Source organism: Haemaphysalis longicornis, unplaced genomic scaffold (genome assembly GCF_048455015.1).
Source record: "Haemaphysalis longicornis isolate Haplotype H1 unplaced genomic scaffold, Haemaphysalis longicornis Haplotype H1 scaffold_15, whole genome shotgun sequence".
NCBI lineage: Eukaryota > Metazoa > Arthropoda > Arachnida > Ixodida > Ixodidae > Haemaphysalis > Haemaphysalis longicornis.
In genome coordinates, this window is record NW_027526257.1 from 2,079,898 (window position 1) to 2,106,793 (window position 26,896).

General features: G+C 47.2%; 1 protein-coding gene across 1 annotated transcript in view; it reads right to left on the bottom strand.

Annotated features, from left to right (window-relative positions):
- Positions 1-1,261: 1,261 nt before the first annotated feature.
- Positions 1,262-26,896, bottom strand: part of LOC144165820 (endothelin-converting enzyme 1-like) — a 38,954-nt gene continuing 13,319 nt past the window's right edge. The window contains exons 2-6 of the mRNA XM_077695599.1: positions 17,149-17,247; positions 14,601-15,524; positions 13,625-14,139; positions 6,446-6,728; positions 1,262-1,390 (exon numbers count right to left, since the gene is read on the bottom strand). Of these exons, the coding sequence (XP_077551725.1) occupies positions 1,262-1,390; positions 6,446-6,728; positions 13,625-14,139; positions 14,601-15,524; positions 17,149-17,247 (1,950 nt within the window). The remainder of the gene's footprint in view (positions 1,391-6,445; positions 6,729-13,624; positions 14,140-14,600; positions 15,525-17,148; positions 17,248-26,896) is intronic.

Sequence of the window (26,896 nt, forward strand, 5' to 3'; positions counted from 1 at the left end):
CAATGGGTTCATCTACCCTATTCAATGGCTCCATAGCATGGTGGCGAATATTAGTATTAACCACCTGTAACACCGCCTCTCCTCAGCTGCCTGATCAATGATCCGCACTTGTAACCGTCGAGATGAGGTGGTACATCTTTTGTCAACCAAGTTTCACCTATAGCTATAATGTCTAATTGTATGGACAGGAATTTCAAAAAAGTTAAAAAAGCATTTATATTTTTAATACTCCTAATATTGACGTGCACTGTATGTACAGTGTTTACCATGTTCTTTGTTGAATTCCTGCGTGGTAAAGTAGCGGCAGTTTGAATGTAAGCCGTTCATAACCAAAAGACCGATAGATAATGTCATGAATAATTAGTTTCTCAGTTGATTTTTCGACATCCGACAGCGTAGCAATCTTCAAAGCCCTCGAGTCCTCACACTTGCGGGCAAAGATTTTCCTCCTGCCCTCCAGACAAACTTCCAGTTTGTGGCTTTCTTGCGAGCGACTGCAGCACCCAAGAGCTTTATATTTGAGGCAGTAAGGTGTTCGTTAACGAAAATCGTTTCGCTGCCTCCGCCAAAGTCCAAATCTTCAGTTGTTACCCGCCGCTTTTTTTACTCCATCAGGAACTTGTCTCGCTTTTCGCGCCGAACGAAGCGAACCACGAAGCGAACGAAGCGAAGCGAACGAAGCGAAGCGAAACGAAGCGAATCGAACCGGTTTGAAAGAAGGGACTCGATGGCAAATATTAATGTCTGCGTCCCGTAATCGGTTCCTTCAGGATTGCTCCAATCCTCTTCACAACGTTGTAGGCATCCCCTTCCCCTGGTACACCTTTTATTTCGATGTTGTTGGGCCTCTGGTATCGTTCTAGTTGTTCTATTTTGTAATTAAGCCTGAGATTTTCTGACTATAGTTTTGCATTTTTTTTTCTAAGCTTTGAACTTCTTCCCGAAGTTTTTTCATTTCTTTGATGAGTTTTTTACGCCATAACAAGTGTCATTACAATTTTTGCACTTTCTTTCAATGTTTTGAAATCAGCTCGCAGATCGCAATTCAGATTTTCGAGGGCCTTAGCGAAGTCGCCACTGTCCTTAGACATGACAACTAGCGCTCAGTTAAATTCAGGTGTGAACTAAGCAATCGTACACACAGAAAAAGAATCGCACCACAAGAATTTATAACAGTGTTCGGCAGCAGTGTGCAAAAATCTTAGCCAGACAAGAAAATATTCTCACCTGCACAAACCAAGGCAGATAATCAGTCGTTGACCTACTCTGCAACGCTGGCGAACTGATCACCGACCGTCCTGGATGGCTCCTTATGTAGGTCGCTGCTCGCAGATGTGGCGCTGTTGGCGGGGGCAGTGTCCGCTTCACTGTCAGCGCAGCGTGGCCGTGACTAGGCGGTGTGAAGCCAAGAGCTGTTGCACGCAGTTATTCCATGCCGGCAAGGAAGCTGCACAAAGCAAGGCAGATAATCAGTCGTTGTCTGTCTGCGCACCGCTTCCTAACTGATCGCCGACCATCCTGAATGGCTCCATATGTAGGTCGTTGCTCCCAGGTGTGGCGCTGTTGGCGGGGGCACTGTCTTCTTCACTGTCAGCGCAGCGTGGCCGTCACTAGGTGGTGTGAAGCCGAGAGCTTTTGCACGCTGTTCTTCCATGCCGGTAAGGAAGCTCCACAGAGCAAGGCAGATAATCAGTCGTTGTCCTTCTGCGCACCGCTTTCCGCTCGACTAACCGGTCTATGGGGAAATCCATTAGGTTTTTCACAAGGCGCCATCGGTCTTGTCAAAAACTTTCTCTTGAAAAGTATGCAAAAGCTAAGGATGACGTCTCGAGGCCTGATACGAGTATCGGACACTAATCAGTCGTAATAAAAGGTGCGTTCAGAAATTGGACAATCCATACACCGTATTGATACAATGGAAGCCCGGTTTCGTGCTTGGGCAGTGTGGCAAAATATCTTGTCTGAGCTTTTCGCTCAACTAACCGGACTATAGAGAAATGCATTAAATTTTTCACAGGGCGCCATCGGTCTTTTCAAAAACTTTTTTCTATAAACTATGCAAAAGGAAAGGAAGATAACGACTAGAGATCGATGAGAGTATTGGGCACTATTGAGTTGTAATAAAAGGTGCGTCCAGAAACTGAAAAATGCATATACCGCATCGACACAATGGAAGCCCGGTTTCACGCTTGGGCAGTGTGGCAAAATAACTTGTCAGAGCTTTTATGTCGACAAACTGTACTATAGAAAAATGCATGATATTATTAACAAGGCGCGATCGGTATTATCAAAAACTTTCTTCTATAACCTATGCAAAAGAAAGAAATATAATGACTAGAGGACCGCTTAGAGTATTGGACACTCATGAGTCGTAATGAAAGGTGCGCCCAGAAATTGGATTGTGCATATACTGTGTTGACACAATGAAAGCCCGGTTTGGCACTCGGGCAGTGTGGCCAGATGTATCGTCAGAGCTTTCCGGTCGAATAAACGGTCTATAGGGGAATGCATTAGATTTTCACAGGGCGCCATCGGTCTTGTCAAAAGCATTCTCCTATAAACTATGCAAAAGGGAACGATGATAACGACTAGAGGACCGATAAGGGTAGTGGACAATAATTAGTCGTAATGAAAGGAGCCTTAAGAAATTGGACATTGCATATACCGTATTGACACAATAAAAGCCCGGTTTCGCGCTCAGGCAGTGTAGCCAGATATCATGTCAGGGCTTTTCGGTCGACTAACCGGTCGATGGGGAAATGCATTAGATTTTCACAGGGCGCCATTGGTCTTGTCAGAAACCTTCGCTTACAAAGTATGCAAAAGGAAAGGATGGCGACTAGAGGACTGATACGAGTATTGGACACTGAGTCCTAATGAAAGATACGTTTAGAAATTGGACAATGCATATTGCTTATTGATACAATGGAAGCCCGGTGTCGCACTTGGGCAGTGTGGCAAAATATCTTGCCAGAGCTTTTCGGTGAACTAACCGGACTATAGGGAAATGCATTATATTTTTCACATGGCGCCATCGGTCTTGTCAAAAACTTTCTCCATAAGCTATGCAAAAGGAAAGGAAGATAATGACTAGAAAACCGATACCAGTATTAGACACTAATGAGTCGTAAAGAAAGGTGCGCCCAGAAATTAGACATTGCATATACGGTTTTGACACAATGGAACCCCGGTTTCGCGTTCGGGCAGTGTGGCAAGAACTCATGTCAGAGCTTTGATGTCGAATAACCGGTCTATGGGGAAATGCCTTATTTTTTTCACAGGGCGGCATCGGTCTTGTCAAAAACTTTCGTTGAAAAGGTATGCAAAAGGAAAGGATGGTGTCTAGAGAACTGATAGGAGTATTGGACTCTAATGAGTCGTAATTAAAGGCGCGTTCAGAAATTGGAGAGTGCATATACCGTATTGATACAATGGAAGCCCGGTTTTGCGCTTGGGCAGTGTGGCAAAATAACTTGTCGGAGCTTTTCTGTCGCTAACTGTACTATAGAAAAATGCATGATATTTTTCACAAGGCGTGATCGGTCTTGTCAAAAACGTTCTTCTTTAACCTATGCAAAAGGAAAGGATGATAACGACTAGAGGACCGATAAGAGTATTGGACACTAATGAGTCCTAATGAAAGGTGCGCCTAGAAATTGGATTTTCCATATACTGTATTGACACAATAGAAGCCCGGTTTCGCACTCGAGCAGTGTGGCTAGATATCATGTCAGAGCTTTTCGGTCAACTAACCGGTCGTTGGGGAAATGCATTATATTTTCACTGGGCGGAATCGGTCTTGTCAAAAACTTTCGCTTATAAACTACACAAAAAGAAAGGATGATAACGACAAGAGGACCGATATGAGTATTGGACACTAATGAGTCGTAATGAAAGGTGTGTTCAAAATCGGACATTGCATATACTGTATTAACATAATGGAAGCCCGGATTTGGTCTCCGGCAGTGTAGCCAGATATCTTGTCAGAGCTTTTCGGTCGACTGACCGGTCTATGGGAAATGCACTAGTTTTTTCGCAAGGTGTCATCGGTCTTGTCAAGAACTTCATCCAATAAACTATGCCAAATGAAAGGATGATAACGACTGGAGGACCAATACGAGTATTGGACACTAATGAGTCGTAATGAAAAGTGCGCCCTGAAATTGGACATTGCATATACCGTACTGACAGAATGGAAGCCCGGTTTCGCACTCGGGCATTGTGTGGCCAGGTGTCTTGCCAGAGCTTTTCTGTCCACTAACCAGTCTATGGGGAAATGCATTAGTTTTTTCACACGGCGCTGCCTGTCTTGTAAAAAACTTTCGCTTATAAACTACGCTAAAGGAAAGGTTGATAAGACTAGAGGACAAAAACCGGTATTGTAAACTAATCAGTCATTATGAAAGGTGCGTGCTGAAATTTAACAATGCATATACCGTACTGACACAGTGGAAGCCCAGTTTCGCACTCTGGCAGTGGGCCCAGATATCTTGTCAGAGTTTTTCGGTCGACTTAGCAGTCTATAAGGAATTGCATTAGTTTTTTTCACAGGACGCCATCGTTTTTGTCAAAAACATTCTCCTCCAAACTACGCTAAAGAAATGATGGTAACGACTAGAGGACCGATACGGGTGTTGGGCACTAATGAGTCGTAATAAACGGGGCGTTGAGAAATTGTACAATGCATGTACCCTACCGACAATAGGGAAGCCAGGTTTTGAACTCGGGCTGTGTGGCCAGATATCTTGCCAGAAATTTTCGGTCGATCAACCGGTCTATGGAAAATTGAGTAATTTTTTCACAGGGCGCCATCGGTCTTGTCAAATACATTCGCTTATCAACTACGCAAAAGGAACGGATGATAACGACTAGAGGACCGATGCGAGTATTGAAAACTAATGAGTCGTAAGGAAAGGTGCGTTCACAAATTAGAAGGCGCATATACTGCTTTCTGGCAAAGTACTTGAGAGGGCTTAGATGTAGTCGTAATTTTTTCCCTAGTGAGCAGAGCTTATGAACCCTAACGCTCTGCCGGGAGACGCCGTTGCATGTCTCGGTTCTGAATCTTTAAACAGGGCCGATATTTGGAAAGGGTTCTCTGAAAATCGTCGCTGCAGAGGTAAGGCCGCAGGTAATGGTGGGTTAGCCTATGGATCAGAGTAATGCGTGATGCCTTAGCGCCAGCGAATAAATTGCAGCTTTTTCAAGCTGACGTTCTTACCTTCCACCACGGTGTCATGCAGACGAAGATTCCGACGGGCTTTATACCTCTTCCCTGCTTTTTCTTCATCAATGTGGCTTCATTGATAGCTCAATAACAGAAATTTAAATATTCCTCTGGCTGTTAAGAGGCCGCGCTTCGAAAGGTGGACATTCACGTCGGTGGAACGCTAATGAATACGTGTGCAATAGTTACGGTGTGTTTATTTCTTTCGGTGTATTTTGGCCGCATAGATATGGCGTATGTTGCACAAAGTTAAACGGTGATATCCGCCAGCTACACCCAACGCATTCTGCCCTGTCGTGTTGTGAAATTCTTGATGAAGTGTTCCTTGTCCGTGCTGCCGTCACATGTTAGCTTAGTCAGTAAACAACAGTAATAGATTAAAGAGCATTGCTCACATCACGCACACCAGTAAACAGAAGTTATACACGGACGTTGTCATCATGAACGACATGAAGCGCCAGACTTTGCGGCTGCAGGTAGGCTGCATCGAGGCCACCTCGAGCAATGAAAAAACATGGCGTCCGGGCATGTGTGCTCTTCGGTGCAATAGGCAGGGTCTATTTATCCTCAAAGGACGATTGGCGAGACATTTGAGAGATAATTGTACCCGTACAATGGACCGTATTTGTCCCCGAGGCGCAAATGTGTGTAAAGAAATCCCCAGAATTTCAGAGCACTGTCTACTATTGCATAGTATTCTGATGCCGCTCATGTAGAGTGCGTGTTCTTTACCGCGAACTTTCCAGGTTTTTCAAAATTCTGTAACGGAGTCTCCGTTGACGATAATATAACGATTACAGGTGTTACTTCCACCATATAAACATTTTTTGTAATTATAAAAGGTGTTACATGGTTCGCAATTTTGGCTATTTGTTTCTATTTTTCTTATTTTTTTGGTTTTTCAAAATTCTGGCGGGCCAATTGTCTCTACTCACGCTATTGTAACGATTACAGGTCTTACGCTCGCGAATTATGCGTTTTGATAAAATAGAGGCGTAACACGTTCCGCCATTGTCACTATTTTTTCGTATTTCGCTTCTTTTAAAAATCCCGTCCGATCGATTATACCCAATTACGCTATTATAACAAATATCTGTGTCACTCCCGCTAAATATGCATTTTCATGGAAATGCAGATCATTACATGGTCCTGGCTATGCGGGTATACTCGGCAAAGAATGCTACGCAGTGAAAACACAAAGCGGGAGCGCAGACTTACGTCGATTATGTTGTGCATCTGTCGCAGGCACCGCAGACGCGATTCGTATCCGGCCCAGGAGTGGGCGGTCCACCACTGGCCGTACTCGCCATGTGCGTTGTAGTTGATGGAACCCTTGGTGAAGGCGTGCATGATCTGGTGGCCGAAAAGGGCGCCCATGCCACCATAGTTCACAGCACTGGGAGCCGTCATCGAGAAGAGGGGGTCGCGGAGCACGGTCGCCGGCATCCGCACGATATTTCGGTGTGCCAAGTAGGCACCATTCGTCTTTGTCACCGGGAACCTGCGCCACCATCGGTGAGCATGCCCCACAACCCACAGTGGGGCGCACTAAAACACCCCCATTACGTTGTTCGATAGCCGTTGAACAATATGAACTCTCGTCTCCAGGTGCGAGGAGGCGCTGGCTGCAGTGCATTTGCAAAAGAATGCACATTTCTTGGTAGGAGCACCGTCAGCGACCTCAAAGTTGTGCATTTAAAATTGTGAATCGAACCAGCCGCGTAACACATTGAATTTGCACCAAAATGCATAATTACGGGAAGTAACTGATTTAATTTTATCACAGACTAAATCGACACGTACTTCATCAAAAGAAATTCTGAGAAAAAAAGAAAAATGCAGAAAATGAAAATTTGACCTTTCGGAATAAAAGTATGGAGGTCATATTCTTGTGCCAAATTTTGTACGAAAACAACAAAGCTGCTACAAGCAACGATGAGAAAGAAAAAAATCGTTAGAATGATTAACGGTGCAATGCAGTTTGCATCTTAACAAAAATATGTGATTGGCAATGTACAGGCACTTACCATGTAATTCTGAATACTTTTTCCACTCGACTCTTCAGTGCAAAGGTCCTTCAACGCGATTTCCTAATGCAAAAGCCAACGTCGCCTCTATAAACATTGCCTACCGCGTCGCGCGTTTTTCAATGGGAAGGGCAGGGACGCTTATAATGACGCCTGCCGGCGGGCATCTCGCCTTACGTCACTGGTCGCGAGTCGCAAACGCTGCACCCACTTCTACTAAGTGTGTCTGTAAGCTTGCCTGTTGGGCTTCAAGGGCCGTTTCACTCGCATCTTAGCCGCGACGAGGCGATAGTTCTGGGGCGCACTGGAGATCTCGTTCAACGTGTCGCTCGCTTCATACTCTCTGCACTTTTTACAAAGACTTGCCATGAGTGAAACTTAAGCGCAAAAAGTTTTCAAAGGGACGAGAAAGGGAACGACATAGGCGCTTACTATCAACTCAAAGTTTTAATGAAAACGAATACACACTTATACCATCCCCAGACCGAACATCCCAGCACGTCTGCCCTTCGCACATGCGTACGGCCGTACAACAGAACCGCCCATTCCCTTCTCATTTCTCTTCTCCTTTCCCTCATCCCCTTCCCCCTCTCCTTGAGACGTTGCACTGCTTTATCTAAAATACTCAGCGGCGGGTGACTTTTACAAGCGGGACCCTTAATCCGAATATGGAAAGCGTCTGCAAGTTCCCTGGTGGCACGGTCTCTGGGCTTAAAAACTACTACCGTTTCCGTGAAGTGTGGCTGAGAACGTGGCTGATAACCGCATTTGGAACAGTGCTGCGCCAGGGGTGTGTAGGGCTTTCCTTTCAAAGAGGAATGATGCTCCCTCAGGCGTACATTAAGACAGCGGCCGGTCCGGCCGACGTACACCCGGCCACAGGACATGGGAATGCAGTACACAACATTAGTCATGCAACGAACAAAGTGGAGCTCGTGTTTTATCAAACAACCTCGTGGGGGGGAATCGCCCCGGGAATTGAGCCTGTTTCTCACCATGGCGCACAACCCGCCCAACTTGTTCTTGGCCGAGAACACCACCTTGACGCCGAATCTGTCAGCTGTCTTCTTGAGGCCATGCCACAGCGCATGTAGATAGGGAATGACTGCCACTTTTTTGCTCTGATCGGTATCTGTTACGTGATGCGCGAACCCTTTCGACTGTTTCACAAGACGCTGACATATTGCCTGGAGGACGGAGAGGAGAAACCCTGCGTTCTCCAGCCGAACTACTTGTACTTGGCTCTGGCGCTTAGTGTTGTAAAATCCGTGACAGAGGTGGAAAGGGATCATTTTGTCGGCGAAAGTGTTGACGCTGTTGCCAGGCACGGCCCCGCGGTTAGAAGGGAGGCTTCATTGAGCTCGATCTGCAGTTGCTTGGTGGCTGAAGGCGCCCGTCTACTCGATTCGGATAAGGAAGGCCATTTTGTTGTCCTAGAGCAGTCCGCTTTCGCGGAAAGGGCACTCGGTGCGGTGCGTAAGAATTTCAAAGAGGTACATGTCAGTGGCATGCTAGCCATGAACCGGGCCCTGAACATGTGTACTTCGTGGCATATGGATAGCCTAGCCAAGGCTATTAGGAAGGAGAAGGAACACACGCTGAGGCTGTTTTTCGCGGCAAAAACTCACAAGCCGGTGATACCCTTCCGTTCTATCGTTTCAGAGCGAGGGTCATGGCAGGTGGCTGTTTCTGGTTTTTTGCAGAAGCATTTAGAATCTTTTACCATCATTGATCCGTTTTCGGTGCGGAACTCTGAGGCGGTTGTGGAGTATCTGTCCTCTGTTGGTTGCTTGAACGTCTCGGGAATTAGCGTGGACGTTCAGGACCTGTTTTACTCTCTGCCTCACGATGTGATGATGAGACGTACTAGAGACTGCATCACAAACCACAATGATGAGCTGGCCTTTGTGAATCGAAGTGGAATCCCCGTGGAGGCGTTTTTAGAGCTGCTCAGTTTCTACCTTCAGAGTAGTGTCGTGGGGTTTGAAGATAAGGTATACGTACAAAAGTCGGGAGTGTGCATTGGGTCTAAGGTTGCTCCAGTCCTGAGCAACATTTTCCTGGGCAAGGTTGAGTGTGATTTGCAGCTCGCTTTACAGGGCGTTGCCACTAAGGTTTTCCGCTATGTGGACGATTTTTTGGTTCTGGGCTGCAACGTACAAATGGAGTCCTTCCAGTGTGCTGTTCTTGATGCCTTCAATGCGAAAGGTAAAGGTTTGAAGTTCACGACTGAGGTTTTAGTTGAAGGCACCTTGAACTTTCTTGACCTCGAGTTTCGTTCCTCACGGCACCATACATGCTGGATGTACGCACCCCGTTCTATTAAGCCACTCTTGAACTTCGCTTCTTTTCATTCCAAGCTGGTTAAGAACGGGATAGCCCACACGTGTCTCAAATCCGCAGGCAGCAAGTCCTGTTATCATTTGGCGCAACAAAGCTTTAATGCACAAGTAGGTCGGCTGGAGAACGCAGGGTTTCCCTTCTCCATCCTCCAGGCAATATGTCAGCGTCTTCTGAAACAGTTGAAAGGGTTCGCGCATCACGTAACAGATACCGACCAGAGCAAAAAAGTGGCAGTCATTCCCTAAGTACATGCGCTGTCGCATCGCCTCAAGAAGACAGCTGACAGATTCGGCGTCAAGGTGGTGTTCTCGGCCAGGAACAAGCTGGGCGGGTTGTGCGCCATGGTGAGCAACAGGCTCGATTCCCGCGGCGATTCCCCCCCACGAGGTGGTTTGGTAAAACACGGGCTCCAATTTGTTCGTTGCATGACTAATGTTGTGTACTGCATTCCCATGTCGTGTGGCCGGGTGTACGTCGGCCAGACCGGCCGCTGTCTTAATGTACGCCTGAGGGAGCATCATTCCTCTTTGAAAGGAAAGCCCTACACACACCTGGCGCAGCACTGTTCTAAATGCGGTTATCAGCCACGTTCTCAGCCACACTTCACGGACACGGTGGTAGTTTTTAAGCACAGAGGCCGTGCCACCAGGAAACTTGCAGAAGCCTTCCATATCCGGATTAAGGGTCCCGGTTGTATAAGTCACCCGTCGCTGAGTATTTTAGATAAAGAAGTGCAACTTCTCAAGGTGTGGGGTAGAGGATGAGGGAAAGGAGAAGAGAAACGATAAGGGAATGGGGCGGTTCTTTTGTACGGCCGTACGCATGTGCGAAGGGCACACGTGCTAGGTTGTTCGGTCTGGGGGTGGTATAAATGTGTATTCGTTTTCATTCAAATTTTCAGTTGATAGTAAGCGCCTGTGTCGTGCCCTTTCTTGTCCCTGTGAAAAATTTTTGCGCTTAAGTTTCACTCATGGAAATTGCGAACCAACTAGCTCGTCTCTCCATTTTGCTTCAGTTTTACAAAGACAACTGACGGTGGCGGACTGAAATAGTGTAAAAATATATTGATTGTCGGGTAGACATATAGCTAACAGAAAAATGATATTTTCGGATGGGGCAGGCAATATTTTACTGATAATTTGCTCTCTGGAGCAAAAAAATTGTGTGACATTTTTTTTGTCCAGGCGCTCACTTCTACCGTTACTTTCCAATCATATCATGTGCTTGTAAATTTTAGAAGAATATAGAAAACAAAAAGATACGCTGCTGAGGGTCCCGCCACGCTGGAGGGGCACTTCTACAGTACAGTCCTCAATTTTAGAAGTGCATACCCATGCAGAGCGCGAACAGCGGGGACAAAACAAGACCGAAATACGGAGGGGACACAGGGGGGATGCCGCACTCAGAAAATTTGGGGGCCTATGATCCAAGTAGACAAGCGCGCAAAGCAGGTATCAGCCTGCACCAGCACGAGTGATTTTGCTTCATGCCAAAGGCGGTTTTATCAGCGACAGACCAAGACAGACAGGCATGGGGAAAAACAAGAGGGCGTGGGAGCACCACCTGGGGAACGCTAAACGAACTTTCGACTATTTTGCATAGTTTCTGTGAAGCCGCGCCGGCCGGCGGACACGACAGCACGCTGGAAGGCTACGGGTTTGGGAAGGGTAGGAGAAAGCAACAGGAGAGTGGCTGTTTGGCCATTTTTCGCTCACGCCTTAGGCAATTTTTATACAGGCGGCGTTGGGAAAACCATTGCGGAATCCTCCCCTTAACCAAGTGGAGGGAGTTAATGGAGTGTAGCAGGGCCTCAGAATACGGCCTTAAGCCATCCAATGGCGTAAATTTACGTTCATGGCAAAAAGAACCGAAGAAAAAATTGAAGCCTTTTACTTAAGAAAAAACATGGTTCGAACACAAGCTTCGTACAACGGAACCTCAGTGACAAAATCCAAACCGCTTCAACAGAGTTACAATGGCGAAATCTGATTGGCATCGACTTTATAACGCTAAGGACTGCGTTGGATTCTGACCATGAGAAGCGTTTCTTTCAGGCGCTTGTTGTGCTTTTTAAACGGAAGTGACAAGTTTACTTTTCTGTAGTTCATTGCGCGATACGAACAACGCGATCAGTGAGGCCTAGGATGCTTTGCTTTATAACTTCAACACACTCGAATACACTAGCATATTTCGCTTGTCATAGCGAAATCGGGCGATGCAAAAGCACAATGGAGATAAGTGGCCCAACACTTCTGCGCATTTGGAAATAATTATCTGGGTTTATTCTCGTTATCGGTCGGGTCGGTGAATATTTCGGGGCGTCATAGTTTTACAGCACCAGTAAATTGTTGAGGTAGTAGATGACATTCTGTGTCAGCAACACCCATTTATGGACTCTTAGTTTTTGCCTCTCGCATAATTTCATCTGTCTGGTGTTATATTCTTTCGACTTTTCAGGAATGCTTGCTTGGTTTTAAATACGAAGCCCTGTTTCAGTCTCTCCGTTGGTGCTGGCGCAAACAGCGCATTAGACGGCCACGCCCTCGTAACTGGCGATCTGGGAAATCTGGGCTTCTTTGCTCGAAACTATGCACCAGCCATTCTTCTGGGCAGCCACCCTCGAAAGGGCCTAAGAACGTTTCTTTGAATTTAGTTATCAACTGCTCCTCTAAAGGTTTTGGCTTACTGAAATAATTATGGATCTATACGGACATTTCACCGTGACAGGTGAGTGGTAATACTGAGTGACGCGGAAAGGGTTGTCACGTGAAGTTAACTTTTGAAGGTGTGGATCGGTCGCGAAAGTCGATCGCTGATCCGATGAAGCGACGAATGGCTGGCTCGCTGGCCGACGGCACATAGCTGACGATGGCCTACTCCAAGTAAACTCAAAATGTACCATATGTACAATTTATTTACATTACATATTTACCACTTGCAAGACTCATGATCGCATACAAGAGGCTGGGGAAGGCCGGCGTCGAGCGGGGCTCGCCGCGATCTCCTCTCGTATCTCCTCAGTCTGTCCAGAAAAACCTGAAACTCCTCAGTTTTACCAACAAAACCCCGCTCACAAAAGAGACGTCACAACTTGAGAGTGAGGATGGCTCACTGATCATCCCTGATGGTCACGGTGGCCACTGTTTGGTCACCATGACAACATAGCTAGGTGGGTTCAAAATATTTGTGTGTCCGACCTCTCTCACTCTCATGCAGACACCCAAAGGTATTCCGCAAAACATAAATATAACGGAACTGAAAACCAACCAACTAAAAGCAGACCCAACGCCGCGAATCGGCTCTCGGGCGGCACGTCTCAAAGTATTGTCATACCGTGCACGCCTATGTTTGTGCTCCGCGCCGCCACAATTACTTTCCTTTGTAGACAAGTGGAGCGCCTAACAAAGCCCAGTCGCATACCTATGGATGCAGCCCAGCCGCCGAGTCACCAGGTTCAGACGCGTGACGAACGGAACCTTCACCCAGTAGCTTTGAGCAGCGCAACTATCACAGACAGAACGTCTGGTGGCCTCTTCCTATCCTTTACGCAAGGTTTCACCCCTTGACTGACCCTCATCTCCCGTCCGTTTTGGGGATTCTCGTGGCAGTAATCGCGGTCATTAAAATGTCAATGGTCCCCTTCCGCCGGCTTCTCAAACGAGCGCAAGGAAATACTCCTTCTTCGAAAGCGTACGTCAATCTCAGCTATTCTGGAGTGGCCGACGCGTTTGTCGGCGTCGTCTCCGGGCCCACTCGTCGGGTGGACACAAAATCGCGGCGAACAACACAGAAGCCTCCGCGGTTTCTCCTTACGCCCCTCACGCCTAAGTCAGCTCTGTTGGCTCGCCGGGGTGAAAACAAACACCATACAGGTAAACAAGCTACCCCAGCGAAAAATATCTAATTACCGGACGGTTTTAGTTATTAAGTGAGGAACCGGAACTTAACAGGTGAGTTCACAGCATTTCATAGGTGACCCGCACACGGTCACTGCTCGATATATCACGTGTAACGAGAATATGCTAACCTGAAATTAGTGGCATCCTGCAGGAGGTTCCATATGGTCAGATTCATAGCCTTGAACCAATGGTAGAGGAAGAGGTCGTGAGCCCACGGGTAGCTCCTGTATACCGTGTTGATGGCATCAATGGAAGCGAGGTGCTTGGGGTAGCCCATGTATATGCTCATGTTGCTAATCTTGTAATGTGCCACCTTTCTGGTGTCGTCGTCAATCCAGCGCGAGCCTTGGATTTCTTGCAGGATAGAAAGCTGTATCTGGAACGCTATTTTCGCGCTGTGACGCACCACGTCGGACGGCACCTCCGAAAACAGGTACCACGACATTAGCGGCACCTCCATGACATCTAAGACTGCCTCGCGGCACCACACGCTCAACGTATCCGTGGTTAAAAAAGACTGCAGTTTGAGACTGGCGAAAGGGATCAGCTTACGCAGCAGCTCCCATGCAGTGAGTAGGCAGAGTTTCGTGTTGCCCAGGTCCGCGTAGAGCTTGTCGAAGTACTGCATGGCGGGTTTGCTGACCTGCGTGAGCGCCAGCCGTACCAGACAACTAGATTCAGGGGCATACGGAGCGTTGCCGCCACTATGCTTTTACAAGGAATAATGGCCGACGAACTGAATTGCATTAACGAAAAGCAAGGAATTTACTGTCTTTTCAAGGAGTTTTCAGTGCATTTTACATCTGAGCTAGAGCGAGTCGTGCTGTGCCGGTCCACTGTAAATTAGGGTACGCAAGGGTTATGCACTCTGTCGAAAGAACTATTTCTCTTTACCCGCTCAACTGCTGCCGCATATCGCCCTTTCATACTGCGAATAGGGCAACTATTTCTCGTAGTTCCGGGCGCTGATTACGAGGACGCAGTGGCGAGAAACCCCACCCCAATGCACCGCGAGTGCGGCCTCTTTCTCCCTTGTGGAATCTCACCAACAGCTTTCCGTATAAACGCACGCATTTCATTGACCAAAAGGAAAGGATGACTTACCAGAACCGGGTAGTCCTTGAGGTACGAGTTTCTGGTGTGAGATTCTACGAGTGTCGTCCACCTTCCACCTGTCTTGTTGACGGTAGGCGTGAGGCTCTCCAGTCCGAGCACAGTATCGAAGCTGATATTATTAAGCCCACGGAGTAAGTCTTCCGTAATCCTTCCGGCGGCCTCGTTTTCGACCTCGACGATTTCTTTCTTGGGGAAGTCAAGCGCGTTTTTGTAGAACACGATCGCGTTGGGGTCTTGGCGAATGCTAAACCACGAAAGCTGCTTCTCGTTCAAGCTGACCCTCAGCCTGCGCTTGCTGTCGTGGAGCAGGGCCTCCTCCAGACAGAGACCCAGAAGCGTGTTCATGTTGTACTGGAAGAACACGAACAGAACCTTATCTAGGGTTAGCCCGTTTGCGTATGAAGACGAGTTAAGACCCACAGTACCGAGGAATTTCTTCAAAAACCGCACTTCGTACGGCCTACGCTCGGGTATTCCGACTAGGCACTGCCTGTGCAGGGCGGCGGCCTTATCGGCCGCGATCGGGTTGTATTTTGTATAGTAATTAACTTTGAAATGGTCGATGGTATCGTGCAGCTCCGCGTACATCTCACCGTCCATATTCACTAACATGCTGCCATAGAGGCTTTTGTAGTTGCCGCACACGAAAGCATAGAAATCCTTGCAAGGGTCTTGCTTCGTATCCATGGCCTTGTGAATCCTCTGTAGAATCACATGGTCCTTGCTTGCGGGAGGTTCTGGCGGGAATGTCGGATGCGGAGGCCACCATTCCTGTTGGACGGCAACTGTGACACCAACGCTTGCCAGCACCAGCAAAGCGACGGCGCGCGCGACGACTTGCTTGATGATGCCACGAGATCTTTCCGTCTCCTGCTCGTTCAGCAAGGGCCTCCGAGGCGACGTCTCACTTCTCTGGAAAAGGATTAGGAGGTGTTGGATTGGGGAATTTAACTCGAAACGAATGCATGACCCATTTGGTGAAACTTGAAGTAATATGTAATGAGTACTAAACTAAACGTGAGGGACCAGTCCATGACAAGATTTGCGAAACAGTGCACTTGAGAGAACAGCTTGTGATTGGTGGTGGTGTGTGAGTGGGGTCACCCTCCTTTGGGCCATCTTGAATACGTCCAGTAAATATACAGTGCCAATGCGTACAATTTTGCAATACTTCCTACCCCCGGCGCAAACACTCCCACTCTCTGTATTTGCACAAAAATGCGTATTTTGCGCACGTAACACGTTTTGATGACAAGCTCCTATCGTTGAATGCAAAGATAGGCTGAATTAGCTACAGAATTACGCCTTCCTTTCTCGCCGACATCTTGAGGAGCGCTTGAGATTGCACGTTCCCAGTGGCACGCTAATTTTCAAGCGTGTCTGCAAAACCTAAAAAACGAACGCTCTCATGAAAATAGCCTTGAAAGAGCCAACCTTTTCCTCAAGCTCCGAGGAATGCTGTGCATATTCTTTCGTCCTACCAGCCGGAAGAGGCTGCATTGTCTGTTCTCGAACTTTGCCTGGACTTCAATACGGGACCTGCACCACACTCCAAGAAAGTGGTATGTACGTTGGAACGGGCCGTTTCTTCTGTAGAGCCCTCACTGCGTGAAGAGGGCCGTGCGCGTGCACTCAGCGTCCTCTGCAAGCTACGCGCCAAATCGGACGTATCTCCGCTGTCAGAAACTGAATGCGAGGCTGTAAAAATCCTGCGCGACAACAAGGAAATCGTTGTGTGCCTGCGGACAACGGTAATGCCACCGTCATCGTGGACGCTGAGGAGTACAGGACCAAAACGCTGGCCTTCTTGGGCCACGCTGGAACCTAGGCATGTCTTAGGAAGCAACCGACTCAAAAGGTTCAACGAGAACTGCAGAAGCTCTTGGCTGACGTCTTCCGCGCTGTACCACCACAACACATCTGGTTTTATTATAATCTGCTCTGCCACAACGGATGAGCACCAGGAATATTTGGTCTACCCAAGCTCCACAAGCCTGGTGTTCCTTAGCGGCAAATAGTGGACTTCACACGTTCGCGTTCCACAGGCTCTCCGGCTTCCTGCATAGCGTCGTCTGCCAATTCGGCGCAAGCAGCCCAGCCCATCTCCAAAACAGTGAGGACTTCAATGAAAGCTTTCAAATCCTTCAGCTCAATGTCTCCAATACAATGGTATCGTTTGACGTAACCTCACAGTTTACGAGCGTTCCCATTGATTTGGCTGTGGACGTGTACACTTCGGAACTCAGAACTGACCCCACGCTACAAGAGAGAAGCCCCATCGAGACACACGACCTTGGGCGTCTGCTGCAGTTTTATTTGTCCAACACATACTTCACTATAAACGAGAGATTCTTCATACAAATTAATGGAGCGGCGATGGGTGCATCTATTTCCGTGACAATCGCGAACCTGGCCATGAAGGTACTCTAGGAGGGTGCCCTCACCTCTTTTGCACCGCAACCGAGGGCGTTCCTACGCTAGGTCGATGACTGCTTCTGTGTGCTACAAAGTCTCAATACAGTCTGTTAGAGCTCACCTCAATATAATAGAACCGGCCATCCAGTTCACGACTGAGGAAGGGGCCGATGGGCCTCTGGCATTCCTGGAAGTCCTGGTGTAGCGTGATGGTGTGGGGCTGTCATTTACGGTGTTCAGAAAGAATCACAACGGCTGGTACCTTAAATTTTTTTAGTGCATCCGGCAGCACACACGCCGTCTGTGGTCGCCTCCTTTTCCGTAGAGCTTAAGTATCTGCAGCAAGCCAGAGGACCGGGTGGCGGACAATACGCGAGTACGCTGCGAGCTTTCATCGTGCGGATGCTCTTAGTGCTTCATCAACCCTGTTCAGTCGCAGCGCCATCACCTTGCGCATGCTGCCGACGTCGCACTCTAAAAGCGCGCACCAATTCTGTACGTGCCCGGACAGCGAAGCTTTGTCATGCATACCCCGCTCGTGCAACGTGCAAACTGCGCATGTGCCGTCTGGCAAACTAAGGCATGTGCTTGTGAACGTCAAGGACAAACTGCAGACAGAGAAGTGTGTCAGCGTTGTCTACGTCAATCCTTGTACAGATTGCCACCACGCGTATATAGGTCAGTCAGGAAACTTTGCCAAGCGCCTGCAACAACATCGCAATGATGTAAACAAGAGCCGCCTGTCGACAAGCGCCCTTGCCGAGCAATGCACACAATCAACTGGTCTGCTCTACGCGTCTTCACTAAAGAAAAGAATGTTAAATCTCGCCTGCTACTGGAATCACTTCACATACAAACGACGGAACACACGCTGAATAGCAACTCCGGAAACCTGCCACAAATCGACGCAAGTTCACTGAACGGCGTTGTAAAACATTGTTAAGGCGATTATTTGCCTTCAAGATTTTATTGGACAAAGGCTCCTGAGTGGAAGCCTAAATGGTACTTTCCTTTTAAATTTGAACTAATGGTCCGCGTCCTTGTGTTTTTTCATCAAAATGCATCCCTACCAGACGGGCTTCCGTCATACCCTGGACTTCAAGTAACACATTTATTTCATTTCATTTCATTTATTTTACCCTCAAAGCCAGGTGCTTTACAGGGGGGAGTGGGTAAAAATAACAAAAGGTACACCAAAAGCATCAAGAGTGATGATATACATCATCAGATAGTGCCGGCAAAAACGGTGTCAACTAAGTTCCTTCGGAACTGTAGAGGTTCTGTGATGGCAGCTGTGGGCCCGGGAAGGTGGTTCCAGTCTTGCGATGTCCTGGGTATAAATGACTGCGAACATGTCTTAGTGTGACAATGCATTACTCCTACCTTATGCTGATGATGAATGCGTGAAGAGACATAGGATGGTGAAGGAATGAAGGATGTGCGGAGAACCAGAGTATGGTAAAAAAGTTTGTGGAAGAAACAAAGACGGAAGTACCGGCGACGAGTTGCTAGTTCTGGTAAACAAAGTGAGTTTTTCATGGAAGTGACACTCGATGTACGATTATAATTACGGTAGATGAAACAGGCGGCATTATTTTGAACGCGTTCAAGAGAGTTAGTCACAGTTTCACAGCTGGGGTCCCAAATTGGGGAAGCATATTCAAGTTTTGGGTGGACTAATGTTTGATACAGCAGTGTTTTTAGGGCAACAGGGCCAGTAGCAAATTTGAGGCGGAGGTAGCCTAGGGTTGGATTGGCATTGTTAATTATGTTATCAATGTGAACAGACCAGGTGAGATCTGAAGATATGTGTACTCCCAAATAACGGTAAGATGTTATAAACTCGAGAATAGAACTGTTAAGGTTATAGGAAGGAAGAGCAGAAGGGTTAAGTCTAAAACATGTAAAATTTTGCACTTGTTAGGGTTTAGTTCCATCTTCCACGTGTTGCACCAGGACGTGATTGCGTTAATATCTGTTTGCAAAAGTTTAATATCGTTGTCATCAGTAATTTCGCGAAAAATAACGCAATCATCCGCTAACAAGTGGATGTTAGACGAAACGCAGCCAGGTAGATCATTAACGTAAATTAAAAAGAGCAGGAGACCTAGGACAGAGCCTTGTGGGATGCCCGAATAAACGGGACTGGGTGAAGATTCGTGATTATTGGCGACTACATACTGTGACCTATTAACGAGGAACAATTCAAGCCATGAAAGATTAGCATCAAGGTTTAGTTTACTCAGTTTTAAAAGAAGTACATTGTGAGACACTTTATCGAACGCTTTAGCGAAATCAAGGAATACACAGTCTGCGCATGAGCGGTGGTCCAAAATAAAGTGAAGCTTATGAGTGAATGATAACAGTTGCGTTTCGCACGAGAACGTCCTGCGGGAGCCGTGTTGACCCGGGGTAAAAAAGAAGTTCGATTCAAGAAAATTTATAAGACTAGAAAAGATAACATGTTCAAGGAGTTTACTTGGGATACCTGTTAGTGATATGGGGCGATAATTATAGGCGGAATGTCTACTACCGGACTTGTGGAGCGGGACCACCTTCCCGATCTTGAATTCAGCAGGTATTTCGTGGGTGTCCAGGGACTGCTGGAATATTTTAGATAGGGCAACAGAAGAACAGGAAACAGTGTTAATCAGAAATTTTGCTGAAATAAATCTGGACCTAGACTGGAAGACACTTTCAATGATTCGATTATTTTTGCTACACCACGCGGATCGATTACAATAGGAGTCATTAGGGGTAATCAAAATTGGACGTACATATCGGAGCCGAGCTAACTGTACGAACGAAATTTTTGCAGAATTCGGTATTAAGGACAAAAGGGCACTCGGTGTCGGGCACAGACTGGTCATTGCTATCTGTTAGTTGAACACAGTTACTTTTGGTCGGATTAATGACGCTCCAAAATTTATGTGTGTTACTAGCGAGCAACGATGGTAACGTGTTATGAAAAAAAAATCGTTTTTGCTTGTTTTACCGCTGAAATATATTCGGTATTAGCGGCCTTGTACGCGTCCCAACGGACAGTAGAGGTTTGACATTTCTTTGCAGCTCGGTATAATCTTTTTTTGCGATTTGACAGTCTCTTTAGATTAGTGTTATACCATAGCGTTTTAGTATTTGTTTTGAGACTGCGTGAAGGGATATCCTTACAAACTAGTTCATGGACCTTATTTTTAAACGTTTTACAATTATGCTCCAATGAGTGTTCTGGAAGTTTTCTGTGAATGCATCTACAAATATTCAGAGTTCACTATTTATGGCTTCAAAGTTTGCCCTTGCATAATCATGAATTACTATCGTGGTACGCGTGTTTTTAGGAACTGGAAGGTTTATCTCAAATGAAGTAAGATGGTCGCTCATTTCGGGTAAAGATGCTATCTCCGAGACTACTTCAGGATATGTTGTTAGAATTAGGTCCAGTGTGTTAGCCGTGTCGTTCGTTATTCTAGTTGGCTTAGTGACTATTTGCGAAAAATTAAACAGAGAACAGAGATCTAGGAATTCATTGGTATTCGAGGTTTGCGAACTAGATACTGGCTGATCTGATTTCCAGGAAATATTTGGGAAGGTAAAGTCACCCATTAGAAAGATTGATGCAGAGGGATGTCACGTAGTGACAATGTTTAGAGCGTCGTGCAATTCGGCGTTAAAGGAAGGCGGATACGTTGGCGAGCGGTAGCAGACTGCAAATATGAACTTACGATGATTTATTTCTACGCATGCCCAAACAGTTTCCAGTTCACTATTGACGTGGATGACATGAGACTGTAGCGATTTCTTGATAGCAAGTAGCACACCACCACCCCGGCGAGAAGTCCGGTCACAGCGATAAATTGAGACGGACGATACACCATTAAAGAATTCACTGTCATGAACATTGGAAGGAAGCCAAGTTTCAGTTAAAGCGATGATGTCAGCATTGCAAGTGTCAACCAGAGAGTTAAAAGATTCGCGCTTGTTAGTGATGCTTCGAACATTCGCAAGTAGAATGGTAATGCGTGGTGCCAACAAAGATACATCAGCTCCCGTCAATGTATCCTAGCTGTCATGGACGAGTGCATTCGGCCCATTATCAACATCCAAGGGTGCGCGTGTCACTTCCTTAATGCTTTCCGTTGCCATGTCGTACATGAAACATTATTTGCAAAACGCTTGTTGTGCGGTAGTGTGAAAGACAATGGTTGTGGCCGGTTGTTAGCAAACTCTATAAGCTTTCTTCGCGCCAACCGCGTGGCTGGTGAAAAGTCATCCGAAATAGAGACTTCTTGTAGTTTTAGCTTTGGTCGGGCGGAAAATATCTTTTCTTTGAATCTGAAGTTGGCCAGTTTCATGATCACGGGACGGCATTTCGTTTCATCGAAAGTACCAAGGCGATGTGCGCGTTCAAATACACTTTGGGAAAAAACTTCACCAAGCGCGGATGAAAGAACTACTAGTGTTTTTTCTTCAGTTTGCTGCCAGGTCTCGCGCGAGTCGGGAATGCCGTGAAAAATTACATTGTTTCGCCTTGAGCGATCCTCAAGGTCATCAAGTCGGGAATTCAGTAGGAACTGCTGAACCGCTACTCGCTCTGTTGCTTCTTCGATACACGCAAGGTTGTCACCGTAAGCGTCGCACGCGCAAGCTTTACTTTCAAGGCATTCAAGACAGCGAGACATGTCATGCAGTTTTAGTTCTAAGGACTGGTGGCTGGATTTCAGTTCTTTAACATCCGACATCACCCCAGCTTGTGATTTAGCCATTTCGGTGGTCCTCTCGTTAATTTCTTTAAGGAGCTCGAGTACAGTGGCATATCCTTCAGGCTGAGCTTCATCCTGAGCTGCAGAGTCGGTTCGTAAGGCACCCTTCTTAATGGGGCGGGGATTAGTCTCGACATCCCACGACCGCAGGAGCAAAAGTGCGACATCAATACACTCACACAATGTCACACATAACATTTGTGGGCATGGGAGCAGTAACAGAAAGCGGTTGTCGCTTCGTTTAGCGAAGATAGTGAGGCAGTTACGCACCTGCGGTACGAAGAAACGGTGTGCGTCAGGCATTGTGCCATGAGCGCTGCTCCCATGCCCGCTAAAGGGGACATCGGCGCGAAGGCAGCTTATGTCGATCCTGGCTACTGTAGTGGTCGCTTCAAACGGTTCCGCAATCCGCAATGCGTCATAACGGCGTAACTCTATTTTTTATAACCTAGTGAAAAAAACTTTTGAGGAAGCCAGAAATACGACTAGAAAACCTTAATAAAATAACATCAAACCAAACCAAATATATGGGTCCAGTGAACATTGTTGATGTTGGTTTCCGCGAAGTCCGCTGCCGGTAAGGAACCCAATCGCCCGGGCTCGGGTTGATTTGGCAAGAGCCTCGCAGGATGCTGCTGTTGAAGTTGTCGGAGATGGTGGCCGAAATGATGACCTCCAGGCGTTTGTATTTGATGTAGGGAAACGAAGAGTTTATATCCAACTATTTACAATAGAGTAACTAATTACATCAGTAATATAAACGAAAAAACTTCAAACTTCAGCTAGACGCTAGCTCCAAGTGCGTACAAGTCACTCGAGCTTTGTAACTCCATCTAACTCTCCTATTCTAGGAGCGTACACAAAGCGCTCGAGAAACGCCGGCAGGGACTCTGTTTTCGCTGCAGTACCCATTTAGTTGCCCGGTACACAGCTGTACCCTAAACTTCCGAAGCGATCCTAAAGTCTACCTCTCGCTTAGGAGGCTCACAAATATCAACCTAGATTTAGCGGTCCAGACTCCTTGTCTCGCCGGGAACTGCGCAGCTGAGAGCTCAGACAACAACGCTATCCAACAGCCAAGTTCGGCCTGATCACGCCTCGGTATTCTCTCTCTCGGGCACACCCCTCCAGCTTCCGTACACACATTAGGAAGGGCCCAAATTCACGTCGACAAGTTGTCACTCAGCCATCTGCGGACGATTCAATAAGGCGCCAGCATCATCGAGTGAAAAGCCGGAGCGCGGGCAAGCCAGCACGCGGCGGCGAGTACACGCGACTCCGAGTGGTGGGCGTGAAAAGCGGCGGCTGCCGAAAGCCAGCCGTTCCGACTGCGGTGTGCAACCACAATGGGATCTCGCAGAAAAGCCGCCGCGCGGTCAGACGGTGATAATTACCCTTTCGTTGTGCACTACGTCAACGATTCTCGGACCCTGGCGGAGCCGTCTGCATTATTAAAGGATATTATTCCCGCGGTATTCCTCCTTCCAGACCACGGAGCAAGAATAAGATAGGAGGTGAAACTAGGCTTCCTAGCGCGGCCAGATTGTCACAAGCACTCGTCATACTTTGGGCTAGCGTAATCTGCCGCGGGTGAAGAAACTGCGCGGCCGCCAAAATCGGCATTTCACTGCTCATCCGCTGAATCATTGCGGCCGCTATGACTTCGTCCATCAGGTGCCTCTACCTTATCCTTCGTCGTCGCAGCTGCAAAGCTTCTTTGCAGTCCGCCTTGCTTTTCATTGTGGCATTATCTGGTCGCTCGCCCGCGCTTGTCGCATTGGGCCGTTTCGTCTCCTATATATTCTTGCTCCTTGGTCCAGATAATCCGCTCCCGAACGCGCCGCAGCGAATTTGTAGCGGCCACAGCGTAGCGTCGGCAGTGCTGTGCCGCCAGACCAAGTGGCGTGGATCTTTCTTTTCACACACGTGGCACGGGCGCCTTGCCACTGACCCCATGAGTGGACCTTACAGGCCGGCGTAAAGGGCCTGTAAGGTCCACTCATAAAAGGAGCAGCGCCTTGCAGCGTTTTGTGAACTGAAATCGAAGCGCTGCGGTAACACTTATAATATTAGGATTGTTCACATGAATGTTAAAAAAAAGCAAAAGGTTGAACGGAGGTAAATGAACAACGTTAATTTTTAACATCTACTACCGAAATCTAGTTTTACGCGCTGATCCTCCACCTCGGTTTAGAGTTTGTTTCCGAGCACGGCGGCGCAAACACACCTCTCGAACGTAACATAATATCAACTGACGAAATTACACTAATAAGCATAGAACTTTCTTAAAAGGATGCCTGGGACATCCCGTAGACCAAAATGTCCGCTCCAAGATGACCTGCACCGTAAAGTTTATGCACCGGAATGACCGCGCACCAAAACGTCCGTGCACCGAAATGTCCGTGCACGAAAATGTCCGTGCACCGCAATGTCCGTGCATCAAAATGTCCGCACCGAAACGTCCTGCACCGAAATGTACTACACCGAAATTTCCCTAGCCCATTTACGCCGCCTCCAAAACGAAGGCCGCTATAAAAAGCGGGGAAAAGAAGGAAGGAAACACGAACAACCTTGCGACGACACGTATTCGGACACAAATGCATGATTGGCGAAAGTCACATATTTCATCGGTATATTTGCATTCATGGAGATAATTGGTCGAACAGAAGTTCCAAAACCAACCCAAAATTCAGGAAACAGCCAGTTTAATAAAACTGAACAAACAAAATTTTAAAAAATTGGCTCCAATCTACGGTGGTTGGAAAACAAAGTGTTAAACGGCACTCAGAACAACTGCCCATGAGGCGTCACTTGAATTCACACACGGGGCTCTAGAACGCGTGAAAGCAGAGATTCTGCCAGCCGTTACCTGGGATTCGCGTGGGCGGCGTCCCGAACGCAGCAGCAGCGTCGGCCACGGACGTGCTAGAGCACCGGATGCCGCCGCTGTAGCCCGCCCGGCCTTTAGTTTGGAGAAAGCTAAACGAGAGGAGCGTCTTTCGAAGGGTGAGACAGCGGAACCTAGCCAACCTGATGGTGGTGGTGTAGCTTAGGGCTACACCACCACGCGACACAAGCGCATACACCGAACAATTCGGCATGTGCGCTTAGTGATTCTCAATATTACCGATTTAAACTAGTTATATTATAAGTTTGAGAATTGTGAGAAAGCTGAGGGAACTTTTATAATTGCTATTTATCAAATCTAGTTGCTACTTTGGCCTTTTAAAATACCTCTTCAAACAGAACCGAATCGCTTTCCATCGCAATCCAAATGAGTTATATTCGTTGCAAGCAGTGCGCAAAAGGCTGCGCTTCTCTAGCGACTAGATGTCTGTAGGTGGTTTCTACATTTTGTGTTCCCGCCATAAAGGCGTTTCCTTAACGTTAATTCTGTCGGGTGCGGGTTACCCTGGAGGGGCTGTCGAACAAGTTAATCAAGCCGTGCGAAGGCATCGTGCAATCGACGTGAAGCTGCTCTAAAACAGGCCCAAAACCACCGTCGCTAAAACAGACGACAAAGCCTTACCGCCGACGCCGCCTCCGGCGAGCAGGCACTTCAGCGTGGGGGATGCTGGGTAAATTGCCACGCCGTCTAAAGTGTGCTGCGTGAGTGATACCCTCCGTCCCACTCCCCCCGCAACCGCCTCCGCCACGTTGGGACTTTGTTGTTCCGCACGCTACGACAAAAACATTGATGATGATGACAGTTGGGTTTTTATGGCGCAAGCCCGACTAAGGGCAAAGAGCGCCAGAGGAAAGTTTATTTAATGAAGTGAAGTGGTTACCCCAAAAAGGTAGGTAAAAAACATGTCAACAGAACATAGTAAAATCAGGTAAAGATAATGGTGATGGCTGGTGTGTAGTGCCAGATTTGATTATGCGTGATAGGAAATTAGGTTTAAAAACATAACGTCTGACAAATACTCAAACACCCGTTTCACAGAAACGATGGCATCGTCACCTAGAAACAGCGATGTATGTAGTGGGATATGTTGTCTCTAGAGTTCTCTGAAGTGTTTGTGTCGTGTTGTGTGAAGTGCCTTGCATGTGATTAGTATGTGCACTACGGATAGGGCCTCTCCGCACCTGCTGCACTGGGGTCTAGAAGATCTCGTCAGCAGACACGAGTGCGTTGCATGGGTGTGCCCTATCCTTAATCTGGCCAAGGCGACTTCAGAGTATGTATTGCGTGTGTCGGTGGTGTATGATCCCAAGTGAGGTTTTATTACGTGTAACTTGTCTGTTTGTTCACTCCAGTGTGTTTGCCATGTTTTGCGAAGTTGTTGTCTGATGGGTGTTTTTACGTTCGTGTAGGGTAATGTGGTTATGTCTACTGAATTCAAGAGTGTAGCAGTAGCAGTCATTCGGTCCGCTGCTTCGTTCTCGGCTATACCACAGCGGCCAGGGACCCAGCAAAGAACCAGTTCAAATTTGCGTACATACACAGACATAATACCCTTCAAAATCAGATTGACAACGTGGGTTTTCGAAGGCACTGTTGACGACAGTGCCCGCACAACACTGAGGGAATCTGTATTGATAATGGATTGTGGGATGTGGCTTTGAAGTATATGATTGACAACAAGAAGTGCACCGTAAGCCTCTGCCGTAAAGATACTAGTATGAATATTCAGAGTTCTAGTGACATTAAAGCCGGGCCCATGCGCCGCGCAGGACACAGAGGTGGCAGTTCTAGAATCGTCCGTATAAAATTCGGAACACTCATACTTCTGCTGCAAATACAAAAAATGCTGCAGAATTGCACATGTGGGAGCTCGTTTTTTATCTTCGTGTGTGAAAGATGTTTCGCATGATACAGGTCGGAGATGCAATGGTGCTATAAAATCCGTTAGAGGACTTTGAATTGTATCTGAAAAAGAGCAAGCTCTGACGCTTCCCCTCTAACTTTGCAAGAGAAGGGCGCAGAGAACGATGGTCGATTTAAAAGAGGTTCAGTCATGGACGTATCATGAAAAACTGATTTAAAAGGATGGTGAGGCATGGATGAAATTTTAAAAGCATAAAGGACATCTGTGTATGCTTGCTGGCGTTGTAGGTTCCATTTGTTCCACTCCACATAGAGGCTTTCGACCGGGCTAGTGCGGA